The sequence below is a fragment of the Oryctolagus cuniculus genome, chromosome 2 (assembly GCF_964237555.1).
Source record: "Oryctolagus cuniculus chromosome 2, mOryCun1.1, whole genome shotgun sequence".
Classification (NCBI taxonomy): Eukaryota; Metazoa; Chordata; class Mammalia; order Lagomorpha; family Leporidae; genus Oryctolagus; species Oryctolagus cuniculus.
The window spans coordinates 111177497-111201364 of NC_091433.1; the positions used below are offsets into that span (position 1 = coordinate 111177497).

Below are 23868 nucleotides of genomic sequence, written 5' to 3' on the forward strand. Positions count from 1 at the left end.
CCCAGTGCTCTGATGTGGGCGCAGGCAGCGGCTGAACCCACTGTGCCACAGCACTGGCCCCAAACTTTTAAGGCTTTTTTTTTTTTTTTAAGCACTCTCCTTCACTGGTTTCTAACGTGAGAACGTGCAATACACATTGCAGGGTCTATGCGTGTGTGAGGAAGTAGGATTTTACTGACAAGTGCTCAGATTACTGCCCTCCAGGGTCTTGAAGAGCACAGCCACCCTGGGGGAAGTGGGTGCTCCCGCAGGGGGGTCACTGCGGGCGGGGCTCGAAGTGCAGCACGTCCACAGAGGGAAGTCCATAGTTTCCTATGGCCCACGAATGATGTTCTAAATCTCCACATGACCCTTGGCAGAAAAATAGGTTCGCCAACTCTGAAAGGAAACCCGCCTAGGACAATTGCCACCCCTGGAAACTCGTGTTTGTGGCAGGAAAAAAATGGCGTTGCTGGAGCCAGCGCCATGGCACAGTGGGTGTAGCTGCCACCTCCAATGCCGGCATCCCACACAGGCGCGGGTTGGAGTCCCAGCCGCTCTGTTTCAGATCCAGCTCCCTGTTAATGTGCCTGGAAAACAACGGAGGCTGGGCCGAGTGCTTGGGCCCCTGCACCCACATGGGAGACCTGGAAGAAGCTCCTGGCTCCTGGCTTTGGTCTGGCCCAGCCCTGGTCATTGCAGACATTTGGGGAGTGAACCAGCAGATGGAAGACCTCTCTCTCTTTCTGTCTCTCCCTCTTTTGTTCTATGACTCTGCCTTTCAAATAAATACAATAAATCAATAGAAGAGCTTAAAAGCACTTTACCAAAACGGCTACGTTAGTACCAAGTACCGGCTGTGCAGTTGTGCCGCCTAACGGGGGTGCAGGTTTTCAGCCACTGTGGGAGAAACCTCTGTCCTGGCACCTTCCGTTGGCACAGGAGCAGGTGAGGGAACGGCGGCCAGCGGAGCGCACGTGAAAGGCAAGGTTGCAATCTGGACGCATGTGCGGTGTCACCCTTTGCTTAAAGTCTCGCACTAGGATTGTGGCTTTGCCGAGTGTGATTCTGCGAATACTTGCTACATATAATTTGCAGTCTGGTTCAAGGCTATTGTATGCTATTGGTGAATTATTTCTTTTATCATTATTTCACGATTCAATGACATTTTTCCCCAAATGATGATTTTTGCTTTAAAGCTGTTTTATCTACACTAATACTGCTACAGTATTTCTTTTTGTAGTATCTGCTTAGTATAGAAGTATTTCCAGTATTTCTGTTTTATTATGTTTTAGATGTATCTCTTAGAAATGGCAGATAGAGTTTTCCAAATATAACTTGTTTGCTAATTATCCCAACCTGAGCATTACATAGTGCATATATGGTACCCCATAAATAGATATAATTATTATGTAGTAATATATATAATCTGAGAACTTCTGTTATTCAAGTAGAAGATTTAGTCTATTTATATTTATTATTATTGATATATTTGATTTAACTGTGTTTATATTTGTCTTTCTGTTAAAGATTTATTTTATTTACTTGAAAGGCAGAGTTACAAAGGGGGAGAGAGAGAGAGAGAGAGAGAGAGAGAGAGAGAGAGAGAGAGATCTTCCATCCACTGGTTCACTCTGTAGATGGCCAAAATGGCCAGGGCTGGGCTAATCTGAACCCAGGAGCCAGGAGCTTCCTCCAGATCTCCCACGAGGGTGCAGGGTCCCAGGCACTTGTGCCATCCTCTCTGCTTTCCCAGGTGCATTAGCGGGGAGCTGGATCAGAAGTGAAGCAGCTGGGTCTCAAACCAGTGCCCATATGGGATGCTGGTGTCCTGGGCCGCGGCTTTATCCACTATGCTTCAACACCAGCCCCCGTCTGTCTTTCTTTTTCTTTTATTTTAAGAATTACTTATTTATTTGAAAGAGAGATAGAGAGAGAGACAGACAGACAGACAGAGGGAGCGAGATCTTCCATCCACTGGTTCACTCCCTAAATGGCCAGGGATCTGGCCTGGGCAGGCAGGCCGGAAGGACCAGCGGGAACTTCCTTAGTGTCTGATGCTTCGCTGGCACGTTGGTCTTCCCCTCCTGCTGTGTGGCAGAGGATTTGGTGGACCGCAAAGTCGTCAGACTCGTGGCTGAGAACCGGGGATGCGGGTGCCACGCTGGCTGGGAACCAACCCTCCCGGACCGCGTGTCTCCAGGCGATCGGACCCGCAGTCAGTTCTGCTTCTTTCCACCAGGTGGCACTGCTAGCCAAGCCCTGAGGCTTCCAGGCTTGGTTTGCCCCGTTGCCACAGCGCCCTGTTTGGCCCTAGCTAACCACGGACTGTGCCTGCAGACCTGATGTTTCTAGGGGGGCTGTTCTTCAGGCAGGGTAGGCCCTCTGCCCTCCGGGATTTCAGCCCGGTGGAGAGCAGATGGAGTAGAGGCCCCAGTGAGGACTCATGGGGCATCCCTGCATCCTGCAGTACCGATTTCAGCCAGCAGGGGCCGCCCCAGCCTGGAAGCTGCACCTGTCTTAAGGGGCCAGTCCGTCCCTTTCTGGAAGGCACATCTACAACCTCGGTTTGCCAGGCACCAAGCCCTGCGGTGTGGACAGCACTGGAGGGGAGGGAAGGTGCAGCCTCCCTTGCGCGGAGGCCTCCACCTCTCACACAACCAGGCAGCACTCACAAAGCTCCTACTATGCATTAGCACGGTGCACTGGGGGAGAAATTAATCACTACTCAATAACTATAAGGGGGCCAGCACCCCAAGTGAGGAGTCACAGATGAACATAACACACCAATGAAGGCACAAGCTCGCAAGCCACAGGGCCGGGGCCAAATGCTGGTTCTAGCACATAACCGCCTTGTCATGAAACAACTGTTCATCTCTGTGTGCCTTCCTTCCCAGTCTGCAGAACGGGGTAGATTTCAATCCCTTGAGAATACAAGCCAGAGTGTCCCTGAGGAGCTGCTGCCAGGATGGTGCCATTGGACTTGGAGCCCTGGTGTCTGGTGGAGAGCATGAGGTCACTCTTTCCTCACTCGTCTGGGGGCTGGTGGCTGAGACCCCGTCTATCACCAAAGCTGGTCGAGACAGAAGCCAACACAGGTATGCGATAACATGAGCTTCCCATGACCTGGGAGCCCTCGTAAACGAAGACCCCGAGAGACGGGGAAGTCTGGCTGTTCTGCTCTGGTTTGCTGAAGAGCGGTTAGCGGTGCGTGATTGGACCCGGGACTGAGGCGGACGGATGGTGGCCAGGGCGGATGTGCGGGTGCACGGCCTGTCTGTCCAGCTTCTTCTCTCTGTCCCTGTGTCTCCAGCACTTACAGCGTGAATGAGGGCCTAGGACCTGCTTTAGGGAAGGGGAGCACGGGCTTCCTGCTTCAGCTGATTCTTACATGCCAAGGCGCCCTACTTGGGGGTAGCAGGTCCGTGTGTTACGTAAGTAAATAGGAATGCACGGTGGGGGTCTGCCCAGGTACTCCTAGGTACTCCTGAGCTCAGGCCCCCGGAAGCCCACCCCCACCAAGGCGGGATGTGCAGGTGGGACCACACACCTGGCCTGCTGGCCTTGGGCGGTTTCCAGTCAGGCTCGAGTGGCCGGGGACTGGCCAAGCCCTGAGCCTTCCAGAGCTGCCGCACGGATCTCTGCTACGGGAATGTGGTTTATCAACAAGGTGCTCTGGGAGCTGCCCACCAGGAATCCACCCCAGGCAGCCAGCACCGCAGTTGGAGCCGGGACAAGGAAGGGCAAGGAGGCACCCCTGGGCCCTGTGCTTCTTCCAGGCCAGGGGGACTGAGGGCACGAGGGGGTGCCCTGAGCCCCCTGACTTCACACCAGGGGTCCCTGGCCTCAGGCTGGGCCAGCTGGACCTGCTGACCCTGTGCTGACTCCTTGCCAGTTCGCCTTTGGCCCTTGAAGCGTGAGTCTAGTGGAGAAACTAAGGCAGCTGGGAAGGGCTGTGTGAACGCGGGGGGAAAGTCTTTCAAAGTCAGCCAGGGAGGGGCTGCTCTCACCCCCACGACACACCAAAGCCGTGTTGTATCGGGCCCTGCATCCTGGCTTCCTGTTTTACACGTGGCGGCTCTGGGGCCCGGGGAAGGCCCGGGAGCTGCCACAGATAACACAGAGGGGCAGAACCTAGGTCTCCAAACTTCCCATCCTCTCCCGCCCCATTCAGGCCGTTCCCCCCGCACCTGGCCAAGGGCACCCCCAGTCCCAGCTCCCCCAAGGCCATGCATGGGGGGGGATGCCAGCCCTCCCTCAGCTGAGTCCAAAGCAGTCACTGCAGGTGGCCTTGACCTGGGCTTGTGGGAAAGCCTTAGTCTGGAGGTGGCGCCGGGACCCACAGCCTGCAAACCAGCCTGGGGCTTGGAGCTCCTGGCTCCTGGCTTCGGACTGGCTCGCCCCTGGCCATTGTGGCCATTTGGGGAGTGAACCAGCAGGTGGCAGATTCTCTCTCTCTCTGTCCCTGCCTCTTCTCCTTGCTCTTTAACTCTGGCTTTCAAGTAAATAAACAAATCTTTAAAAAATGAAAAAGCAAACAACACTGATGCTCACGTCCCACCCCAAGCCAGTGGGGGGGGCAGAGTTGGGCATGGGTACTTATTAACACCCCATTGCAATGACAAGGTGCAGTTGGGTTGGCGTTGGTCAGAAAGGAGTGAAGGCTGCATTGAGGCTGTCTCAGGCCGTGTGCCCAGGTCCCCACTTCCTCCTTGCAAGCTGGCCAGCTGCCGTGGGTCCGCAGCAAGCTGTGAGAAATTGTCAGGAAATTCCCTGGATATTATAACTCGTGACAGCAACATCTCATTAATCATCAACCCTGTAACGTGATCCCGGCCCATAAAAAAAAACCGAAACCTGCGGAATCTCTGCAAACCTGCTCACTGGCCCTTGCCTGACAATTCCTTCCAGACCCAGAGACCTGTGCCGGGGATCCTAGGCTGATGGGTGCCCAGCTCTGCTCCGAGCCCAGTAAGTAGGTCTCTTGCAGGCCCCAGGCATGGCCCCTCCAGCAGGGATGCGAAAAGCGGGCTGGACGCTCCGAGGGGTGGAGGTGTGGTGGGTGTCATCCCGGCTCTGCTGCCCTGTGGGGGAGTCCAGCTGGGGCTGGGTGACCAGGTCCTGGGTCCCTGCCCTGACAAGATGACCCGCATAACCCGTCTGCCTCTCAGAGCCTGTTGTGCAGGAAGGGTAGTGGCTGGGTGGACAACAGGGTACGGCTGTGGGGGCTTGGTGGGAGACAGGGTCGAGCGGGGGGACGGTGGGCACTTTGTCCCTGGGCCTGCTTCCTTGGCCAGCACAGCCCACCTGGCCAGCGTGCAGGACTGCTGATGCACACATCATCAAGGTTCTGGGAGAGCCTCACCTGCGGCCAAGGGTATCACTCAGCAGGAGGCCCCGGACGGGCAGAGCTGGGGATCTGGGGCTGCATCCCCTGAGGTCAGGGCTAAGCATCTCTGGACGCGTCCTTGTCTTGCTGAAGAGCGGGAACCTCCGCTCAGGGCCCTTAGCCCCGGGTGGGCCTCAAAGGTTGGGCCCAGCACCCTCCCACTTCTGGCTGTGAGGACCTGGACCGCTTGCACAGCCTCACGGTCTGAGTGCTTGGCTGCCAGGTGTGTGTTGGGGGAAGTACAAGAGTCTGTGTAGTACTTGGCAGGTGCTGGCGCCCCTGAAGTCTTGATGGCCCGAGGGGTGCGGATGATGATGATGAAGGCCCAGGGAAGCCTTCACTGAGCAGGAGGCTGGCCCCGGCCACGCCTATTCCCAGCGCCTCACCGCGAAGTTCCTGTCGTTTGTTTCTCCCTGTGCAGGGGCAGAGATATGCAGAGGTCGGCGCTGCCCTGAACTCGGGGCAGGTAGAGGACGTCTTATTGTCCACCCAGACACACAGCCCCCCTCCTGCAGCAGTGGGAGCGCCAGGGGCAGCAGGGTGTAATTGGGGAGGCCACTTGTCTGGACTGTGGCATCCTGCTTGGAAATGGGCCCATAATAGGAACTATGCCCATGGGCGTGAGAGTGCTCTGAGCCATCGGCGACAGGCCTGCTTGGAGAGCCACACCTGACCCGGGAGTGGGGTGTGCAGAGTTGCCCGGGGCAAAGGGTGGGAGGAGCCGGGCAGGGTGGAGGTGGTGTTCACACCTTCCAGGACACTGTGACCCAGCTCCAAGCTCAGGTGCCGGAGTCACGCCGGCTCGTGCTGGCCTGCCAGGAGGGTGGCTGTCAGGCCCACTCCACCTGGACCTTGTGCAGTGAGCAACCAGCACAACTGTCCCAGAGAACGTGGGTGTGGGGAGCCAGGGCCTCAGGGAGGCGGCCGCTCTGGGCAGGATGCGGAGCACAGGTGTGCCCCAGGAGGAAGGGGCGTAAGCGCCCTGACCACTAGTTACCTGTGTCCACCTGGGTCCCCTCCTCTACACACGGGGACGTGAGAGCGTGCCTCCCACGGGCTGCTGGGACCCATCCTGGGCAGGGGTGGAGTGAGCTTTGCAGATGGCCAAGTTCCTGTCCAGGGTCAGGCCTGCGTCTCCTTCAGTCCTTAGGGCTTCCTGCCCTGCCGAGGGACCCACGCGTCCACCGTGGTCATTCCCAGGGACTTCCCTTCTTCCCCAGACCCCTCCAGGGAGCCACACCCCCTCCCAGTGCCATCCTGCCCCCAGAACAGGTCCTGCCGGGAGCCAGCCTGTGTCCCTGGTACCTGGCAGGGGTGGGGAGAGAGGGAAGGGGGAGCGATGACCCCGCCATAGGGGGTGTGGTCTCCCTCTCTTGAGGTTTGGTGGGTTACACCAGGAAAATCCACCTGTTCTCAGGTACCCCCAGCCCCGTGCCTGGCCAGGCGGGCAGTGAACGCCCTGCACTCAACCACCAGGCCCTGGCAGGGCGGGCCTGTCATTGCCTTCTGTAGAGAGGGGCGGTGGGCCCAGCGGGCAGCGGCTACATCAGTGGCGGGACCCGACTAGAGTCCAGAGCAGCCCAGCTGCATCAGCACCTTAGCAGTGGGCACCAGCTCAGGCTCAGCAACATCCGGGCCCCCCGTCTGACCCCAGGTCACCATGCGTGCTTCCCCTGGCTTGGGTTCAACCTCGGGGAGCAAGGAATCTGGGCATAGCTGGGATGGGCAGGAGAGCTGAGACCACTCCAGGAAGGGTGACGGGAGATGGACAAGCAGAGCCGTTCAGAGGTCCCAAAGCCGGGGGACATTTGTCTCTGTAGCCTCTGGCATGGGCATTTTTTTTTTTTTTTTGCGGGGGGTGGGGTGGGATGGGAGCGTCCCTTAGGCCTGTGGAAGATCAGGGACAGATTCCCAGTGACATCAGGGGGGCTCTGTGCCCGAGCATAGTTAGCCTCCCTCCCGGGGCCCTGCAAGAATGTGGCAGGCATGCGTAAGGTCAGAGACTGTGCCAGGGGTTTGTGTCCTGATCGGGGCGGGGGGTGGGGGGGCTTGCCTCTCTAGCCTGGGGTCTGGCTCAGGTCCGGGTTGAATTCCTGACAGCAGTGAGCCAGCTTCTCTCTCCTGACCCAGAAAGAGCAGGGCCAGGGGGAGAGGCGGGGGGGGGGGGGGGGGGCTCGGGAGCTGGCTCTGAGCAGTTCTGGGCCAGGAAGCTCCACCAGCTTCCTCCGCACGGGGCAGGGTGGGGAGGGGGGAGGGGGGAGGGGGGCTTGGCTGCCCGATAAGGAAGTTGCACTTGTGACTGCCAAGTGGAGTGATGCGGGAAGTCCCCTGCTTCCATGGCCCACTGCAGTCCTAGACCCAACCCAGGGTTTTGGGGGGGGGGGGCTCAGCCGGGACCCTGCAATATAAAGATGGCACCCTCCCTGGGGGCCATGGGGTGCACACAGCTGATGCAGGTCCCCCACGTGACACTAATGTGTCAAACAGAGGGGGAAACAGCACCCCACCCCCACCCAGGGACTCGTGGGTCCGAGTGGACCACGGCAGGTGGGGAGGCCCATCTCCTCTCGGGGCTATTTCGGAGCCGACACAGAACATACGATACAATAAACATATCATCTATCCGCCCAGCTGAAGCTGCGCTTTCTCTAGAAACAGAAGACAGCTGTTACCCGCACTGAGGGTGAGCAGACCCAGAACAGGCATCAGCCCCTTCATTGTCACAGCATCCCTAGGGAGGTTCCTGGTGGGAACTCAGACCCCTGTTCAACAAAGTCATTTCCTCCCAGGCTCCAAGGTGGTTCTCGGGGCGTGGGGGTGGGGTTCAAGTGACCCCACTGGAGCTGGGGGACTGGAAATGGCCCCTCAGGGGAGGTCAAAGTGGACCTGGGCTGCTGGGGAGAGTTGAGGGGGCTCCCGGGGTGTATAAGGAGTTGTCAAGGTGACCCTAGGTGCCAGGGGTTCCCTGAGGAGCTGGTGGGCGTGGCCTGGCCAGAGTCGACATCGTCCATTCTCTCCCCTGCCCCACAGATGCCATGGAGCCCCGAGAGGCCCTTCGCTTCCACGACAAGGCCAAGGGCGCGCAGGTGCGTCTGGACGCGCAGGGCTGCAGGGCGAGCAGGTGCGCCACGTTCCACGATGGCATCGTGTTCAGCCAGCGGCCGGTGCGGCCCAGCGAGCGGGTGGTGCTGCGCGTGCTGCAGCACGAGGACCGCTGGTGCGGCGGCCTCCGCGTGGGCTTTACGCGTCTGGACCCTGAGCGCCTCTCCGCAGCCAGCCTGCCGCCCTTTGTGTGCCCCGACCTGGTGGAGCAGAGCCCCACGTGGGCAGCCGTGCTGCCCGAAGGCAGCGCGCTTGCGGGGGACCTGGTCCGCTTCTGGGTGGACCCACGAGGGCGGCTCTTCGCCAAGACCAATGAGGGCCCAGGGTTCCTGCTGCGCAAGGACGTGCTCATGGGCGCCCCCCTCTGGGCCGTGATGGACGTGTACGGGACCACCAAGGCCATCGAGCTGCTGGGTGAGACAACGTGGGGACCCAGACCCTTTCCGGGGTGAGGGTGACGTTGGCTCGGGTGGCACCCCCATGGGCACCCAGAGCCATCGGAAGATGGTTCATTTGTTCATTCTCAGTAATTCCATCGGTCCCTGCGCAGGGCCAGGAATGAGGATGGTGCTGACCCCAGTCAGGGGGGTGGCAGCGTTGTCCCCAGAGAATCATAAGGAGCTACCACCAGGCGCCGCTGTTGTGGCTTCAGGCCGGTTTGTAACTCCAGCATCCCATATACCAGGGCCGGTTGGAGTCCCAGCTCCTCTACTTCCCATCCAGTTTCCTGCTGATGTGCCTGGGAAGGCAGAGGAAGATGGCTCAAATACCTGGGCCTTCGCCACCCATGTGGGAGACCAGAATGGAGTTCCTGGCTGCTGGCTTCCGCCTGGCCCAGGTCTGGCTGTTGCAGCCATTTGGGCAGTGAATCAGCAAATGGAAGATCTCTCTCTCCCTCCCTGTCTCTCTCTTTCTCTATCCTGCTCTGATTTAAAAATGAATACATAATTTTTAAAAATTTAAGATTTATGTATTTATTTGAAAGGCGGAGTTACAGAGAGGCAGAGGCAGAGAGAGAGAGAGAGAGAGAGAGAGAGAGAGAGAGAGATGTCTTCCATTTGCTTGGTTCACTCCCCCAAATGCCTGCAATGGCCGGAGCTGGGTTGATTCAAAGCCAGGATCCAGGAGCGTCTTTGGGTCTCCCACGCGGGTGCAGGGGCCCAAGCACTTGGGCCATCCTCCACTGCTTTCCCAGGGCATAGGAGAGAGCTGGATCGGAAGTGGAGCAGCCGGGACTCAAACCAGCGTCCATATGAGATGCCAGCGCTGCAGGCGGCGGCTTTACCTGCTACACCACAGCGCCGGCCCCTGTATTTCTTTCTTTAGTGTTTTGTAGTTTTCATCATACAAATCAAACTGATGTCTTTTAGCGTGGCTGATGACGAATGTTTTTCCAGCCCCTGGGTGGTTTTGGTGCACCCTGGCTTGGGATGTGGGTGAGGCTGAGGAGGGGCTGAAGAAAGTGGGTCCAGGAGGAAGACTACAGCCACACAAGGTCAAATTTGGGAGGGAATGGCCAAGAGCCCAGCCTTTCACCCCAGGGAGGAAAGTAGATGGAGGCTTGGCTCCTCGGGCATGGGAGAGGGGGTGGGAGGTCACCCTGGGCTCTCTCAGGCCCTGAATTTTCCACTCTGCCTCAGATCCTACAGCCGGCTGGTGCCCCGCAGCCAAGCCAGAGGCCCCCTGGGAGGAGGCGCTGCCTGAGCATGAAGGTGAGTGGTTTCTCTGGGTAGCAGCGACGCCCCGGGACTCCTGCAGCTGGGAGTGGGGGTGGAAGCCGCGGCCCTGGCTGCTCCGTCAAGTGTCTCTGAGCTTCCCTGGTCGAGGGTGGCACAGGCTTGGAGCCAGGGCACTTGGCTGTGCCTGCTGGAATCCTCAGGGCAATTTAACAGCTCTGCTGTCCAGAACATCGGCTGATTTTACAAGTTATCAGAGCACATTCACAAGCAGATAATGTTATTTTGTTCTTGCTTTTAAACGGTAATCCACATTCATTGTAAAACTTTGCCAAATAGAAATAAAGATGAAAGGATAAATAAGGAACTTAAAAAAAAAAACCACCATTACCTCTTGGGTAGATTTCTTCCCAGTGATTTTGTGCTTTTTATTTTTATTTTTTAATTTTTTTTAAGATTTACTTATTTGAGGGGCCGGCACTGTGGCCATGGCAACTAAAGCTTCCGCATTCCATATGGGTGCCGGTTCAAGTCCCCATTGCTCAGCTTCCAATCCAGCTCTCTGCTATGGCCTGGGAAAGCAGTAGAGGATGGCCCAAATGCTTGGGCCCCTGTACTCACATGGGAGACTCTTTTTAAAAAAAGATTTACTTATTTGAAAGGCAGAGTGACAGAGAGGGAGAGACACAGATAGAGATCTTCAATCCACTGGTTTACTCCCCAGATGGCTACAAAGGCAGAGGCTGGGCTGGCCAAAGCCAGGAACCTGGAACTCCATCCAGATCTCCCTTGTGGGTGACAGGGGCCCAAGTACGTGGGCCATCTTTCATTGCTTTCCCAGGTGCATTAGCAGGGAGATAGATCAGAAGTGGAGTCTCCAGGACTCAGACTGGCACCCATATAGGATGCCAGTGTTGCAGGCAGCAGCTTAACCTGCTGAGCCACAATGCTGGCCCCAATATTTTTATTTATTTATTTTTTTTTGAGACCCAGAGAGAGAGGAGAGAGAGCACTCCCATCCACTTGTTCACATCCCAAATGCCTGTGGTAGCCAGGTCTAGGCTGGGCTGAAGCCAGGAGCCCACACAAGTAGCAGGGACCCAAGTACTGGGGCCGGCACTAGCAGGAAGCTGGAGTCGCGAGGTAGAGCGGGGAATGGAACGCAGGTGCTCTGATGTGGGGTGTAGACGTTTTACCAGGCAGACCAAACACCCCACCTCTGCTCCCTGCTACTCTTAGTGCAGGTGTGCATACACTCATGTGTGGGGAATTGTTGGTCCTTTGCTTTCCTTTTCTCCAAACTAGAATTTGAGGGCACATAGGGGCAGTAGTCCCCCTTACCCACGGAGGGTTCACCCCATGACGTTTTACTGCTGTGTGAGTTGTGGACAGTGCCAAACCCTAGGTGCACTGTGACTTTTCCTAGTCACACATACCTGTGAGACTTTAATATATACATAAGGCACAATAAGAGAAATAGCAACTAATAATGCAAAAGAGCCGGCGCTGCGGCTCACTAGGCTAATCCTCCGCCTTGCAGCGCCGGCACACCGGGTTCTAGTCCCGGTCAGGGCGCCGGATTCTGTCCCAGTTGCTCCTCTTCCAGTCCAGCTCTCTGCTGTGGCCCGGGAGTGCAGTGGAGGATGGCCCAAGTGCTTGGGCCCTGCACCCCATGGGAGACCAGGAGAAGCACCTGGCTCCTGCCTTTGGATCAGCGTGGTGTGCTGGCCGCAGCGCGCCAGCCGTGGCAGCCATTGGAGGGTGAACCAATGGCAAAAAGGAAGACCTTTCTCTCTGTCTCTCTCTCTCTCACTGTCCACTCTGTCTGTCAAAAAAAACAAAACAAAAAACAAACAAACAAACAAACAAAAAACCAGTTATGTTAAGCTTGCGGATTGTTTTTGGAATTTTTCCTTGAATATGTTTAGATCGGGGTCACTGCAACCATGGGGAGTGGAGCTGGCGATGGGGGCCCGGGTGAGGGGGTGGACGGGGAAAATCCATGGAAAACGGATTCAACCGTGAGTTAAAAGAAACCCAAATAGGCACCAGGTATTTTGAAATCCATGCATAGTTTTTTCATAATGTGTATTTCCCATGACCTGTCTGAAGAGCCCGGGTTGGAACAGCCTGGTGGTCTTTAGTTGGTGACACTGCAAGCATGTGTCGCAAGGCCACTGTTTGCCCAGCACTGCCAAGCCCTCCGCCCTGACCCCTGCACCTCTGACCATGTCTCTCCTCCCCCAGATGCAACAGCGGAGGAGTGCGCCATCTGCTTCCACCACGCTGCCAACACCTGCCTAGTCCCCTGCGGCCACACGCACTTCTGCAGCCACTGTGCCTGGAGAGTCTTCAAGGACACGGCCAAGTGCCCTGTGTGTCGCTGGCACATCAGGGAGGTGGCCCCGGCAAGGGCCCTTCCTGCCCCAGGGACAGGATAGGCTCATGAGAGAGAAGATGGCTTCCTGGAGAGCACAGCCGATGGGGCCTGGCTCTGAGCAGAGGGGCGAGGTGGGGCCTGCCCTCTTTTTGGAAAAGGGTTGCACTGGTCAGCAATGGGCAGAAGAGAGAGGAGTGAGGGGGTGTGGCTGCTCCCCCGCAGGGCAGCGGCTGGGGCCTGTGCAGCAAGGAGTGACCCCATGGCAGCACTAACCCCGTGGGCAGGCCCTGTCCAGGCAGGGCACAGCCTGACCCCTCGCCTGGCAGCCGTGCAGGGTCTGCTGGGGGCACTGCACCCCGGGAGGCGTCCAGCCTTGCAGTGTGCAATCTTGCAGGGAAGCCAGGCCCCCTCCCACGATGGCTGGTGCAGTGGCTCTGTCCTGGCCTGCCCAGCCTCCTGCTTGGGGCAGTCTCACCCCTGAAGCTGAGTCAGTGTGGAGCGCAATGCCGTCATCACAGGTGTTTCCTTGCCTGCTTCCAAGATGTGAAAATAAAGTTTCAGGCCAGCGCTGCGGCGCAGCGGGCTAAGCCTCCTCCTGTGGCGCCCACATCCCATATGGACACCAGTTCCTGTCCTGGCTGCTCCACTTCCGATTCAGCTCTCTGCTGTGGTCTGGAAAAGCAGAAGATGGCCCAAGTGCTTGGGCCCTTGCACCCGTGTGGGAGACCCAGAGGACGCTCCTGGCTCCTGGCTTCGGATTGGCTCAGCTCCAGCCGTTGAGACCATCTGGGTAGTGAACCAGTGGATGGAAAATCTCTTTCTCTCTCGTCTCTCTTTCTCTCTTTCTGTAACTCTGCCTCTCAAATAAATAATAAGTAAATCTTTAATTTTTTTTTTAAAAAAAGGAAACAAGTCCGTAGTGGACTTTAAAAAGCTCTGTACATTCCTGGTTTAGTTGATCTGACAGCTGTGCTGATGCCCAGGAAAGACCCGCGAGGACCCCAGCCCCCCGCTGCTGGCCCCTCCTGAGGCCCTTTGCAAGCAGGACATGAAGATTAAGGCGGTTAAACTACCTGCCGGTTACAGGAGAGTCTCAGCCAGGCACAGAGATCCCGGCAAAGGGCGGGAATTATTATTATGTTTTTCTTATTTGAGAGGCAGAGTTACATAGAGGGGGAGAGGTCTTCCATCCACTGGTTCATTCCTCAAATGGCCACAATGGCTGGAGCTGGGCTGATCCAAAGCCGGCAGCCAGGAGTCCCGGCTGCTCCGCTTCTGCTCCAGCTCCCTGTTTGCAACTGGGAAAGCAGCGGATGACGGCCCAAGTGCCTGGGCCCCTGCCACCCATATTGGAGACCAGGATGGAGCTCCAGGCTCCTGGCTTCAGCCTGGCCCAGACCTGACTGTTGTGGCCATTTGGGGAGTGAACCAATGTGTGGAAGACCTCTGTCTGTGCATCTCTCCCTCCTTCTGTCACTCTTCCTTTTAAATAAATCTTTCCAAGAAAAAAGACGATTCCTGGAATAAAAAATGCACTGGCAGTGCTCGACAGCAGATCCCAGATGGCAGAAGCGTCAGTGAACTTGAAGGCTGGTTGGTGGTTGATGGTGATCGAGTCTGAGAAAGAGAAAACAAGAACAAAGGCTGGGCCGGCGCCGTGGTGCCTGGGAAAGCAGTGGAGGATGGCCCAAGTCCTTGTCCCCTGCACCCGTGTGGGAGACTGGGAGGAAGCACCTGGCTCCTGGCTTCGGATCAGCACAGATCCAGCCGTTTCAGCCATTGGGGAGTGAACCAGTGGACGGAAGACCTTTCTTTCTATCTCTCCCTCTCACTGTATGTAACTCTACCTCTCAAATAAAATAAATAAAAAATTTTAATAAAAAAAAAGAACAAAGGCTGAGAGCTGTGGGAGCCACCAAGGGCAGCAGCGTACATGGAGCGGGAATACCATGAGAAGAGGCAGAGAGAAGGAGTAGGGAAAAAATGCAAGAGTCCAGGAAGTTCCCAAATTTAATGAAAAATATGAATCCACAGCTCCAAGAAGCTCAACAAACTTAGAATAGGATAAACAGAAAAAAGCATTAAATGAACATTCATAAAATGAAATCTATATAGATAAAAATATGAAAAAATATTAAAAACAAAAAAAATTATGGGGCCAGAGCCGTGGCGCAGTAGGTTAATCACTTTGCCTGCAGCTCCGGCAACCCATATGGGTGCCGGTTCTAGTCCTGGCTGGCCCTCTTCCAGTCCAGCTCTCTGCTGTGGCCTGGGAAAGAAGTAGAAGATGGCCCGGGTGTTTGGGCCCCTGCACCTGCTTGGGAGACTAGGAGGAAGCTCCTGGCTCCTGGCTTCAAATCTGTGCAGCTCCAGCCATTGCAGCCATTGGGGGAGTGAACCAGCAGACAGAAGACCCTTCTCTCTGTCTCTCCCTCTCACTGTCTATAACTCTACTTCTCAAATAAATAAAAATCTTTAAAAAAAAACTAAACTGTGGGGAGCAATCCGGACTAGACTGAGTTACTGGAATTAAGACTTATTCTATGCATCTGCTCTCCCACAATATGCCGCTGGGAGAGGAGAAAACAGCTTCTACGCAGCTGCCTCCAGTTCAACCAATAAACTGTAGGACCTACTCCTGATTGGAGGAGAGCAGCGTACTCGGTGTGTGGGCAGCCGAGTTAGGATTGGCGGAGGAGGACTATAAAGGAGGAGAGAGACGGCATGCACTAGGAACATCTATGGGGAACATCTAAGGGGAACACCTGTGCAGCCCCCGAGAGAACCGGCTGGCGGTGTGCCACTCCCCTGCGGAAGTGGGGAATGTGGCCAGGGGGAACTGCCCTTCCACGGAGGTGGAGGGGATAGTGGCCAACCCGGGAAGAGCCAGCGGCGAGCCCGGGGAGGGCCGAGCAGACGAAAGAACAGCGCAGGGTCCTGTGTCGTTCCTCCACGAAGAGGGGGAGCGACACTAAACAATAAAATAGACACTTTTAAAGAGATTTTTAAAAAGTTAAAAAATCAAAACTGAACCCAAGGCCCAGCTGTCTCCCTCCCACGCCCTCCAGGACTCGCAGGTCTGGCTGCTTTTATAATCTCTAAGCAAAGACTGAGAGAGACTTCCCTGGACATCTGACCAGTTCAGGGGAAAAGGCACAAAAATACTGACATCAAGGTATTCCCCAAAGAGATGGTGCCGCCGGTCCCTTAGGATCCAGGGACACGCCCCACCTGTGGCTTCAGAGCATGAAAGTGGCAGGGTGGCTAGCTCGGCGGTTACCAGAGCGCCTGGGTTTGATCCAGCTCCAGCTCCAGCCCCGCCCCCATCTTCCGGCTAATGTGCACCCTGGCAAGCAAGGGGTGATGATCAGGCGGCTGAGTCCCTACCGCCCACATGGGAGACCTGGATTGAGTATCTAGCTCCTGTATTTAACCTGACCCAGCTCCACCAGTTGTGGCCTTGGGGAGTGGACCAGTGGATGAGATCTCTCTCCCTCTCCCCTCCTCTCTCTCTCTCTCCCTCTCTCTCTCCCTCTCTCTCTCCTTCTCTCTCCCTCTCTCTCTCCCTCTCTCCCTCTCTCTCCCACTCTCCCTACTCCCTCAACTGTCTGTTTTTCAAATAAGTAAATAAAACATAAGTTGAAATATTGTACATGGGAGACTATTTGTATTCAGGAAATTTCAGAAAATTGAGGACAAAGGCAAGATCCTGCAAGTTTCCACTGAGATACAAAAGACCAAAAATACAAAGAAAGCCCAAAAGTTTTTCACACCTCAGGAGGGCAACAGTGGGAGCTAAACACTGGTGGGAAAAGTCTCCACATGCGGGCTCATCCCGCGAGGCCCCTGCACTGTCGGCATGGGTGGGGTGACGGTGCTCTCTGGCAGGAAGCGCCGGAGACAAGTTTCAGTGAACCTGTTCGCTTTATTAACAACCACGCACATCTTTTAAAGGGCAGGCAGAGGGGGCGTAACCAATTCAGGGCAATACTAATTCTATAGGATGAAGCTGGTATTGGCACGCCACTATGCTTCTCCTATCAGCTTGAAGGTCATGTAGGCACGTAGCTTTTCTGATGGGCCTGGGCCACACCGGGAGCAGTTTGCCTGATTGGCAGAAGGCTGGGGCTGGGGGAGATGTGCCTGGGGTTCCTGCTGCCTGCCAGTGGTCAGGCTAACTGCGTGGGCTAGGCAGGCAGTTTCACGGGATCCCCCACGTTCACAGTTCTGAGGGAAAGTCATTTATAGCTAGGATGTGGAACCCAGTCCAAGGGCCAATCAAGGAAAAGGCTAGGATGGGCATGTTGAGACAAAACCCTTTTTTTTTTTTTTTTTTTGACAGGCAGAGTGGACAGTGAGAGAGAGAGAGAAAGGTCTTCCTTTACCGTTGGTTCACCCTCCAATGGCCACCGCGGCCAGCGCATCACGCTGATCCGAAGCCAGGAGCCAGGTGCTTCTCCTGGTCTCCCATGGGGTGCAGGGCCCAAGCACTTGGGCCATCCTCCACTGCACTCCCGGGCCACAGCAGAGAGCTGGCCTGGAAGAGGGGCAACCGGGACAGAATCTGGCGCCCCGACTGGGACTAGAACCCCGGGTGCCAGAGCCACAGGCGGAGGATTAGCCTATTGAGCCACGGTGCCAGCCAAGACAAAAACCTTTTCAATAAATTTACTTCACATAACCTTGGCCAAAAACAAACAAAAAACTAAAGGAGTCTAATCTGGGGTCCCGGAAGCAGTAGCCAGGGTGAAGACGGGGATCCCAGGATGAAGACAGGAAGAACATCCCAGATACAGCTGTCCAGTTGGGAACAGGTCAGAGATTAAAAAAAAAAAAAGATTTGTAAGTCCACTGACTCACTCCTCAAATACCCACAGCAGTGAAACTAGACCAGGCTGAAGCCAGGAGCCAGGAACGCAACCCAAGTCTCCCATGTGGGTGGCAAGCACCCAACTATTTGAGCCATCACCACTACCTTCCATCATCTGCACTGGCAAGAAGCCGGCGCCAGGAGCAAGAATCGGGCCTGGAACCCAGGCACTCCACTCTGGGACATGGGGCCTCTTAATCCATGTCTTTGTGGCTAAAACAAACGTTCCCCCTTAGTGATGTTGAGGTGTTTTCCTCTATGGCCAGCAGTAGTGGGGATCATGTGTCAGTTTGGCATTATTTACTCAAACTTCAAATGCACAGACCCTTTAGCTGAAAAGTCTCACTTCTGAAAGTCCATCTTGCGGCTGGCGCCGTGGCTCACTAAGCTAATCCTCCGCCTTGCGGCGCCGGCACACCGGGTTCTAGTCCCGGTCGGGGCGCCGGATTCTGTCCCGGTTGCCCCTCTTCCAGGCCAGCTCTCTGCTGTGGCCAGGGAGTGCAGTGGAGGATGGCCCAAGTACTTGGGCCCTGCACCCCATGGGAGACCAGGAGAAGCACCTGGCTCCTGCCTTCGGATTAGTGCGGTGCACCGGCTGCGGCAGCCATTGGAGGGTGAACCAACGGCAAAGGAAGACCTTTCTCTCTGTCTCTCTCTCTCACTGTCCACTCTGCCTGTCAAAAAAAAAAAAAAAAAAGTTCATCTTGCAAAAAACCTTCCTGGCTTCGGATCGGCGCAGCTCCGGCCGTTGAGCCCAGCGGGGGAGTGAACCAGCGGATGAAGACCTCTCTCTCTCTCTCTCTCTCTCTCTCTCTGCCTCTCCTTCTCTTCTTGTGTAACTCTTTTAAATAAATAAATAAATCTTTTTAAAAAATGAAGATTGATTTATTTGTTTGAAAGGCAGAGTTAGAGAGAGAAGGAGAGAGAGAGATCCTCCATCTTTTGGTTCACTCCCCAAATAGTCGTAATGGCCAGGAGCCTGGAACGCCATCTGGGCCTCACACGTGCTTGGGCCATCCTCGCTGCTTTCCCAGGCACATTAGCAGGGAGCTGGATCAGAAGAGGAGCAGTCGGGACTCGAACCAGGGTCCATATGGGATGCCGATGCCACAGGCCTCTCCCCTGCCCCGTCACCTTTTGAAAGGAAAGCAGGTATTCCCTGTTCAGACTCATTGCATACACTAATTCTGTAAGTCTTGACCTGGGAGGGATTTCTTCAAGAGGAAGTCAGAACACCTGATGTGTGAACGCTGATGGGGGGTGGGGGGGCAGTCCGAGGGCAGTGTGATGTAGAGTCTTCTAAAGGCAAGCAAAGGCAAAGTGAGCCAATTATTAATTTTGGCAGGGGACGTAATGCAGGAAAAGATCATTTATGGTATGCACATGTCTCAACTGTCCCAGGTACTTAAACAGTACTCATGGAAATGTGATTTGTGTCTCAGAAAAAAAAAGGTTATTTTAAAGAAAATTCCAAAATTGATGAACAAGAAAGACAAGCGGGAATGAAAGAGGAAGACAAATGAGCCCAGGGAGCAGGGAAGAGGAAGTGACGTTTGCACTGGTGTTTTGGTGCTGTGTGGACGGCAGAGAGGAGGGAAGAATTCCAGAGAGCAGGCACAGCAGGTGCAAGGTGGGACAGTGTGGAGTGTGGTGGGGCACCCATGAGGTGGTCAGATTGGGCAGGGCAGAGGGACAGGCTGGGGCTGGAGAGCTGCTGGCAGGGGCTGGAGGAGCCTTTACTGTGGGGGTCTGGCTGCAGGAGGGCTGGTGTGCCAGGGGCCAGCCCAGCCACCGCACCGTCCTTTCAGGCACATTGCAAGGGAGCCGGCCGCTGCTTGGGCTCGCTCTCCTAGAGGGTCGAGTCTGCAGGCCCACGATGGTCAGCAGGTGGAGGAAGCCTGCAGTGAGTCACCTTCACGAGGGCACTCCCCACAGAGAGAAGGGAAAGTAAAACTGCAACCAGGATCCTCAGGGATTGCTATCAGTGGGGAGCCAGCCTGGGCTGCGTCCAGGGACCAGCTACGGGGCTTTCCAAAGGGAGCAAAAAACCCCGTGCCCAGGTGACGTTCACACGGGGCTTCCTGTAGGGGGTGAGACAGGTCTGAGAGATAAGGCGCCCTCTCCCCCGGATCAGGGCCACCCCGGCCCCTGCCGCCCCCTCTTGCCACCTCTCTCTGTCTCAGGCTCACGCGCCCAGCCCCAGAGTGCTGTGAGCGCCATCAGCGCTGTGAGCTGATGGCCGTCCCGGCCTCCCAGCCCTGCCTGCGAGAGGTATCCCTCCTGCTGCTCATAGGTTCCGTAGGAAATTCCATCTGGAAGAGGACCAGAGGCAAAGGCTGTGGGCGGGGGAGGACCATTCCCGAGCCTGGTGGCGGGGGAAGGGAGCCAGGCACTGTTCCGCGGCTGCTGCCCAACCCCGTTCTTTGCGGGAGGGGCAGGTGGGGAGTCCCCTGATGAGCCTGGACGGGGGTCTCTGTGCTCCTCTGGGACAGCCAGCCTGTCCCTCTCAGATCTGTATAAAGGGTAAGGGTGCACAGCAGGTAACAATATGCGCATTTACAGCCAGGAAAGGGGGGGCGGGGGCAGAGGCTGCGTGTGGCTTGCCCCAGTCCACACAGCAGTCATGGTATTGCCAGGACTAGATCTGGATTCGTCTTAGCCAGGGCACCCATCAACCTCAAGCTGAGCTTCATGGTCCCCATCCCCCTCTCAAAGTTCCCAACCAAGGGGCCGGTGTTGTGGCATCAGGGAGAAAGCCTCCTCCTTCAATGGCCGCATCCCATTTGGGAGCCCCCACTGCTCCACTTCCGATCTGGCTCCCTGTGAATGCGCCTGAGAAAGCAGCAGAAGATGGCCCAGTTGTTGCTGGGATTGGAGGAATATAGGAACCCTCGGGCATTGCTGGGGATAGTGTAGAGAGCCCCCAGGTTAGATAGGTCAGAGCAAGAGGAGCGGATCTTACAGACATGCCGCCTAAGAAGAAAAATCAGCAGCGGAGTGAAATCCACAATGTGATAGCGTTTGCGCAAATTAAAGAGACAGGCACACAAACATATTGGTTAGAAAACACACACAACAAATGCACCACAACAGTGCCTGAAGCGGGCTGGAGGGGAGAGCTGGGGTAATGGAATAAATATATCATAAAACAGGAGCAGGACTCGCATGGGAGACCCCGAGAAGCTCCTGGCTCCTGGCTTCCGATCAGCGCAGCTCCAGCCATTGCAGCCATCTGAGTAGTGAACCAGCAGATGGAAGACCTCTCTCTCTCTCTCTCTCTCTCTGCCTCTCCTTCTCTCTCTCTGTAACTCTGCCTTTCAAATAAATAAATCTTTTTTTTAAAAAAAAGCCATTTATAAGAAGATCCTCTTCAGATCAGTTTCAGCTTACATAAAAGGGACCTGACCAGGTGCTAGAGAACACGACTACTTCCGTGAAATCGGGACTAAACTTCTACCTCTGAAGTCTTCACAGGTGAATGCGAAAGACATTCCTGACTGTTCCTATAAGCCAATCAGAAACCTTAGAACTCGACCTTTGGGAGTTACTGACTACGCAGGGACACAGCCCTTGGCAATGACCGAGACTGCTCCAACCCACAAAGCAAATTTGTTAGACAGGATAGACAGAGACTTACAGTCACTGGACAGGCAGGACCTGCACTACACCCCTCAGGAGCAGGAAGCAGTTACAGAAGAGATGACTCGATGGCCATCAGCTCCCCTTAGGATTGAGGGCATGGAGTCTCGGAGAGGGGGGAATGAATTAGGCAGGTGTACTCTAGTAGGCCAGACCTACGAGATGAGCCCCTGGAAAATCCAGATGCCGAATGGTTTACTGATGGCAGCAGCTACACAAAAAAAGAAAGAAAGCTATACAAAAAAAAAAAAAAAAAAAAAAAAAAAAAAAAGAAAGGCAGATAATAGAAGCCCAAGCACTACCACACAATACTTTAGCCCAAAAGGCAGAGCTTATTGCATTGACTAGGGCTTTACAACTGGGAAAAGGCCAGCGAGTTTATATATATATAATATTTTATATAGATTATATAAATATAATATTTATATATAGATTGCAGATATGCTTTCCTTGTGTTACATGTACACGCAGCAATCTGGAAAGAGAAGGGCTTACTGACTGCAAAGAATTCCCTTGTTGAATATGGAAAAGAGATACTGGCTCTACTTCAGGCAGTACTGGAGCCTTAAGAGGTGGCCGTCAACCACTGCAAGGGACATCAGAAGGGAGATAATTATGTTAACCAGAGAAATGCACTAGCAGATAGAGCAGCTACACAGGAAAATTTGGAAATGGCCCTTATATCTCAATCTGTGGAAGTGGCTAAGGAACCTCACTATACGGAACCTGAGAATGAATGGGCCCGACAGCGAGGCTATACTAAAAACGCAAAAGGGTGGTGGATGCTAAATCATATAATTATGTTACCAATGGCCACTCAATGGAAAATTATCAAGGAGATACACAACTCTACCCACTTGGGAAGAGATGCCGTAATGCAACTGGTCTCCGAGCTTTTGGAGGAAAGGGACTAAATACGATCATAAAGGAAGTGACTCGCTCTTGGCCACTATGTTTACAGAATAACCCTCACCACGTAAGGCCACCTCCCCTGTTGATTACTGTGCGGAGGAGGGGAACATAAACAGATGTAGATTGGCAGGTTGATTGTACCAATATGCTCCCAACAAGCAATTATAGGTACCTTCTAGGCTTTATTGTTACTTTTACAGGATGGATGGAGGCCTTTTCGACCCGAACGGAGAAAGCACACGAGGTGCTTAGAGCCTTGTTGAAAGACATCGTGCCACGCTATGGACTCCCACGGTCACTCCAGAGTGACAATGGACCTTCATTTATATCTAAAATAACCCAGCAGAACCCAGCAGCTCCTGAGAATAATGATGACCATGCAGGAGCCACTGAGGATGGTGGTGACTGAAAGAGATCCAGCTTGTGAAGTGAACTTATTAGATGAGATAGGCAGAGACTTCCAGACCGAGAACAGGCAGGGTCTGCGCCCCTAATCAGCAGGAAGCAGCTACAGAAGATGGAGACTCGACGCCCATCAACATCCCCTTAAGATTAAGGTCTGGAGTCTCTGAGGGTGGAAAGAAGTGGGCAGGCATACAGGTTAAAATTGATCAGATTTGTGAACTGGAAGACCACGCCTTCGCCATGCCCCTGTGTGACCTCATGCCCCTACCTGGCCACACCAGGGTGCCCACCAGCCAATCAGGGTAATTAACCACTCCCTTTGGAAGTGGGTTAAAAGCCTGGGACACAATGTGTCTGCCGGCTCTTCTTCCCTGGCCTCTTGTCAGGAGGGGGCTTGCTGTAGCCCCACGCCTCCAGGGCACGTGGCCTTCGGGCCATGTGCTCTAGGCTTCCTGGCCTAGATGCTCTTCCATGTGGCTGGTTCCTGGTGCTCGGTATGAACCCCTATTCACCTCTCTCCCCTAAATAAAGCTCTCACTCTCCTATGCATCTTTCTCACTAAATAAAAGCTTAAAACGTAACATGCTGCCTTGTTTATCTGTGCCGGCACTTAGAATTATTCTCTAAATATTAGGCAAGAACCCTCTTGGGCTTATTAATATTGGGGATTTAGTAATAAGCCAGTGGTGAAATCGTAAGGCACCCCAAATTCCGGTAGCACCCCAGATAGCATTTCTAGGGAACTTTAAGGCCACATTTTAGTGTAAATTTTAGGGGGTCTTTTCCGATTTTAAGAGGACATGTTAAGAAAAAAAAAACAGGAGCAGGACCTGTTTTTCAATCAACAGAAAAAGATTCGTTATTAATCTCTTATCAAAGGTAACCCTTAACCCTCAACCATAATTTCAATGTGGGTAAAATGAAGGCTTAGCAAAAGAAATGGTACTGGTTAATAGGTTACAGAAAACTTTGCATTTTGCAATTTAAATTGAGATGGTTATATATTTAATCCATTGATGATGACATCACTGTATAATTAACACACCCAATATAAAAATGACACAGGATCTACAAGAGTAGGCAAATAATTTCTTTCTTGCAGAAATGTATGCAAACTTTTTTTAAAAAAGATTCATTTATATGAAAGGCAGAATTACAGAGAGGGAGAGACAGAGAGAGAGAGAGAGAGATCTTCCATCTGCTTGTTCACTCCCCACATGGCCACAACGGCCAGGGCTGGGCCAGGCTGACATCAGGAGCCAGGAGCTTCTTCTGGGTCACCCACATGGGTGCAGGGGCCCAAGGACCTGGGCATATCTGCTGCTCTCCCAGGTGCACAAGCAGGGAGCTCGGTCGGAGGTGGAGCAGCTGAGACACCAGCTGGTGCCCACATAGGATGCCAGCCTTGCAGGCAGCGACTTGACTTGGTATGTCACAATGTGGCCTCTCTGCAAAGTTTTACTTCTTCTTTTTTTAAAAAAATTAATTAATTCATTTGAAAGGCAGAGTTACAGAG

At 54.4% G+C, this 23868-nt stretch overlaps 1 protein-coding gene across 3 annotated transcripts; it reads left to right on the plus strand.

Moving 5' to 3' along the window:
• Positions 1–4804: 4804 nt before the first annotated feature.
• NEURL3 (neuralized E3 ubiquitin protein ligase 3) lies at positions 4805–13413 on the plus strand. 3 transcript variants are annotated; one of them, XM_008253785.4, is made up of 5 exons: positions 4833–4950; positions 8000–8051; positions 8399–8884; positions 10111–10182; positions 12394–13413. In XM_008253785.4, the coding sequence occupies exons 3-5, from the start codon at positions 8404–8406 to the stop codon at positions 12585–12587; spliced, it is 747 nt and encodes a 248-aa protein (XP_008252007.2). In that variant the 5' UTR covers positions 4833–4950; positions 8000–8051; positions 8399–8403; the 3' UTR covers positions 12588–13413. The 3 variants fall into 3 exon arrangements, with proteins under 3 accessions (XP_008252002.2, XP_008252007.2, XP_051691974.2); XM_008253780.4 differs by lacking the exon at positions 8000–8051 and having other exon boundaries at positions 4805–4950; XM_051836014.2 differs by lacking the exon at positions 8000–8051 and having other exon boundaries at positions 4845–4954.
• Positions 13414–23868: the final 10455 nt, after the last annotated feature.

Coding starts and splice junctions, on each gene's coding strand:
- NEURL3 (XM_008253780.4), top strand. CDS start 4,923: ATGGGTGCCCAGCTCTGCTCCGAGCCCA. Junction 4,951..8,398: donor CCAGCTCTGCTCCGAGCCCA/GTAAGTAGGTCT, acceptor CCTGCCCCACAG/ATGCCATGGAGCCCCGAGAG. Junction 10,183..12,393: donor GGCGCTGCCTGAGCATGAAG/GTGAGTGGTTTC, acceptor CTCCTCCCCCAG/ATGCAACAGCGGAGGAGTGC.